Source organism: Varanus komodoensis, unplaced genomic scaffold, assembly GCF_004798865.1.
Source record: "Varanus komodoensis strain SLA01 unplaced genomic scaffold, ASM479886v1 scaffold81, whole genome shotgun sequence".
Taxonomy (NCBI): Eukaryota; Metazoa; Chordata; class Lepidosauria; order Squamata; family Varanidae; genus Varanus; species Varanus komodoensis.
Genome location: NW_025336495.1, coordinates 2,293,632 through 2,297,658, shown reverse-complemented (window position 1 = coordinate 2,297,658; position 4,027 = coordinate 2,293,632). Strand labels below are relative to the sequence as shown.

The 4,027-nt window shown below is 56.9% G+C and overlaps 1 protein-coding gene across 1 annotated transcript in view; it reads right to left on the bottom strand.

The window, feature by feature from the left end:
* Positions 1-645: 645 nt before the first annotated feature.
* The window catches only part of MDH2 (malate dehydrogenase 2), a 14,679-nt gene continuing 11,297 nt past the window's right edge, over positions 646-4,027 (bottom strand). Inside the window, exons 6-9 of the mRNA XM_044456149.1 lie at positions 3,202-3,279; positions 1,990-2,089; positions 1,329-1,480; positions 646-967 (exon numbers count right to left, since the gene is read on the bottom strand). Of these exons, the coding sequence (XP_044312084.1) occupies positions 836-967; positions 1,329-1,480; positions 1,990-2,089; positions 3,202-3,279 (462 nt within the window). The 3' untranslated portion in view covers positions 646-835. The remainder of the gene's footprint in view (positions 968-1,328; positions 1,481-1,989; positions 2,090-3,201; positions 3,280-4,027) is intronic.

Here is a 4,027-nt window from a genome sequence, read left to right as displayed (position 1 = left end):
CTGTGGTGGGAGGAAAACTGCTTTCTGAGATGCTACACTGAAGGAGAAAGGGTGCATACATGCCGTGAGAGGAGGAACGGAAAATAGCCAGAATGAGCCATCCCGTCCCCTGTGGCTTGATCTCATCCAGGGAGGGCTCAGAGTGTTTTCCTGGCTCTCTGTTTTGTCGGGTCAGTTATCTCTGCAAGTCTCCCAGAAAGTTCAGAAGAGCCCCTGGGTTTTTCTGACTTCCTACAATGCCTGGGCTACTGGTTTTATTGGTAAGTTCTGACTTGTTCGCTTTTTTTATTTAATTAAGCATGCCCTTACTGATTTTTGTTCTGCAGTTTTTATTCGGTACACCAGTTTGAGACAATTCTATTCTTACAGCCAGCTCTGGAATATTTTAACATGTGCATGAAAGCCAGTGCTGCTGAACATGCATAAACTAGACCTCTGCATGGGCAACCATACCTTAGAGCCAGCCTTTGTATGTGAATTCTACCCCTTGAAGTCAGTCCAGGTTATTTTGCTCAACCTACTAAAAAACCCAGTATTTCCTCCAAGAAAAGCTCTCAAATAGACCTCTGACCTTGGGATGCCCCTTGTGGGCAAAACCTCCGTCCACCAAACAGACACAGGCACACAGAAAGACCACCACGCCAGTTACCCAGGGAATACCCTGAAAAAAATAATGATTCTTTAATGGAGGAAAAGAATTCCAATTGACAGATTACAGGGCAGGCAACACCGTGGGCCTTCGGGCAAAGCCAAAGTTTTGCCATCAGACGCCTTTAAAGTGACATGATGCACCTTAAATAAATTAAGCGGACTGCAGTTCTTGGTCATTGCCGTGTCACTTCATGCTCTTGACAAAATCTTCACCTTTCTTGATGGAAGCTTTCAGCTCTGAAATGGCCTCAGACACCATTTTCTCTTCGAATGGAGAGATATTGCCAATGCCCAGGTTCTTCTCAATGCCGTTTTTCTGAAGGGAAGGTTGGAAAATAGAAGCACATCATTCGGGGAGAAAAAGTGCCGCTTACACTAGGAGTGTCACCAGAGCCGAGCGAGCTGGAAGCTCCAGGCAGGCAAACTTTGGCCCTTCTGGAGCCACGCCTGATTTGCTCGCTGGGCCAAATCAAACTGAAGGGCCAATGCAGAAACAGGCCTCCGTGTCCCAGTTCTACTGCCCCACGGATAAATGCCTCCAAGAAATCCCCCTGCTAGCGCGGTTTTATTTGTCTATGGAACAAGTGGCATTTTCCTGAAAGGAAGGATACCAAACCAGGCCATGTGATCAACGGCAGGAGGACTGCCCATGCAGAGGGTAAAGGAGAGCTCTGTACCCCAAGAAGCAGCGGTGTGGAGAAATATGGACACTCCGTCTCCTCCGACCGGACGAAAGAGCATTCGATAACCCCCTCCTTGCCGTTCATCGCATCCAGGACGGAGAAGACAAACCTGGCGCCTGCATAGGCCATGGACAGGGTGGCCGATCCTGTGGGAGCAAGCGGGGGACTGCGTCAAAGGCACGGATACAGGGAACGGCTGCCATCGCACACTGGCCGTGCAAAATGCCCGGCAATTCTCTCAGCTCGCAGGGAGCTGATGCAGTGGGCTAGTTAAGGCAGAGAGGGAGGGATGCACCCGCCCCCCCCCATCTAAGTCACCTCTCTGCTGTAAACAGCCATCCTCAGCCTCGGCCATCCACCCAGAACATGGTAACGGGGGGGGGGGGGGGGCCAGACCCACCTTTCCAGGCTGCTTTGACACCCACAACACAACGTCCAAGCACTGTGGTTACAAGGAACACCCGCCCCTTTCCCGCAAGGTGCACGCGAGTCTCCCAGGCTCCGTTCCAGCCTCGCAGCAACCTCGTCGGATGCACCAGGGCGAGTCAGCGGCTGGCCCGGCAAGGGAGCGTGGCCGACACGCCGCACCACGTGCTGGTTTCCGCTCAGGAAAATGGCCCAGGATCTGGACAGGGAGCCGCTCCTCCACACCCACCTGCCCCTGCTTTTGCCTTGACCACTTCCGTCCCAGCCTCCTGAATCCTCCCCGTCAGCGTCGTCAGCTGGTCCTGGGGGAAATCCACCTTGGGCGTGCACTGCAAGGGGACGAACAGCAGCGGTTTACCTCAGCGGCCCGGGCAAGCTTCCCCTCCGTCAGATCTCAACCGCGCCGCAGCGCTGCGTTTAATTTTTTCTTTTCGTGAGTGGCTTCAGGCAGCCAGACTCTCCCTTCTCCCATCAGAAGGCACCCAAGGGTCAGCAACTGAAGCCCACACTTGCTCTGGGTCAGGCAAGAGACACATTCCCAAAGCTCGCCCTCCCCACCAGCCGCCTTCATGCGCTCGCAACGGTGCTCTCAGGGAGCAAGCGGGGAGAGTCCACCGGCTCTGCTGAGAGACGGCTTCATTTTTCTCTCTTGGCTCACCACCCCCTTTCCCTGTGCCATGCCCTTTCAGGCAGGAATCACCCTGCATTATTACACGTAAGCCACGCCAGAGAACTGGTGGTGGTGGGGGGATAAAACCGGGCCCTCCCCGAAAGGGTGGCCTGCAGGCCAAGCCACCCACCTCCGACTCGACCACCCCACTCCCTGCCCCCCAGCCTAAAGAAGCTGCCACCGAGACCTGGGGGCAGCTCCTGCTCCCCAGAGCAAGGGCAGGGCGCCTTCAGCGTATGCAGGGCAGGGCTTCTCCAGCCCCTCCTCCTGCCCCCGGAGCACCAGCTGCAGCGCTGCACCCTGCCTTCGCACGCCCCACCAGGCCTTGCGGGAAAGCTTCACCCCTTCCGATGCACCTGGTCTAACATGGGGGGAGCTGGAAGGGGCCAGGAAGCAAGCCAGCCTGAGGACCAGGTATCACCCGCGGGGCCCCTTCTGGCTACCCTGCAGACTCCTAATGCAGGGGGGGGTGAGTGGCCCCCACCCTCCTCACTGTGAGACCAGGGCCACTGCCACAGTCCAACATGGAACCACCTTGGCACCGGCCTGGACGTGGCGAGACCCATGCCTCCCGCACTGGCTCCAGACGCCTTCCTTCCCACTTCTGCTCCAATTTGAACTGTCCACAAGCCCTGTAATTTCACTCCTTAGGTCAGCGGTGGGGGTGGGGGGGTTGCTGAAAAGAGACCCCCATAACCCCAACTCCAGCCGCTCCTTCTCAGGGCCAGAAAAACAAGATCCCAGAAGCGATGGTGCTACGCGAACACACACCTGAGAAATCAGTGGGATGATGGTCTTCCCGGCATGGCCGCCGATCACGGGGACGTTCACGCGAGCCGGATCCAAGCCCTGTGGGAGGAGGAGGCTTCAGCACACTCTCACCCTCCAGCCCTGCACATGCTTCTCCCCTGGGAGGCCAAACGGGCACCTCCAGCCACCACCGATCAGCAGAAACCAAAGGCACGGTGAAGGCTGGAGGATCTCACTGCTTCACATGATGTCCGGGTAGGTTCCACGCACTGGCGGACCACTTGTGCAAGCCCAGAACCGGGTTTCTACGAGCACTGCTGAGAAGCCTGACTTTCCTTCCACTGTTTACAAGGGCTCCTGGTCCTCCTGAAGCAAAAGCTCAGAGGTGAAGACATGGGCCCTTCCAGGGAGCATGAACAGTGCTGCCCTTCATCCCCCCTTCCTTCTGAAGTCTAGTCCTCCTTGCCAAGATACTGCCTAGACTGCAAGGAGGGTTGGAAGGGCAGACTTGGGCAACAGCATGTGAATGTATGGGTTCCTGAAGGAGCGCCTGTGCCCATATCTGCCTGCCCGGCCCTTGAGATCAGCGGGAGAGGCCCTTCTCCAGGAGCCCTCCGTGAAGGACATTAGGACGGTGAGCACCCGGAGGAGGGCCTTCTCTGCAGTGGCGCCCCATCTCTGGAATGCGCTCCCCAGAGAGGTCCGCCTGGCGCCGTCGTTATTTGTTCTTCGGCGCCAGCCCCTCCCTGGAGTACGACTGCCTGGCGACAGTGACACACGCGTTGGTGACTTCCCGACTTGACTTCTGTAATGCGCTCTACGTGGGGCTACCCTTGAAGACGGTCCG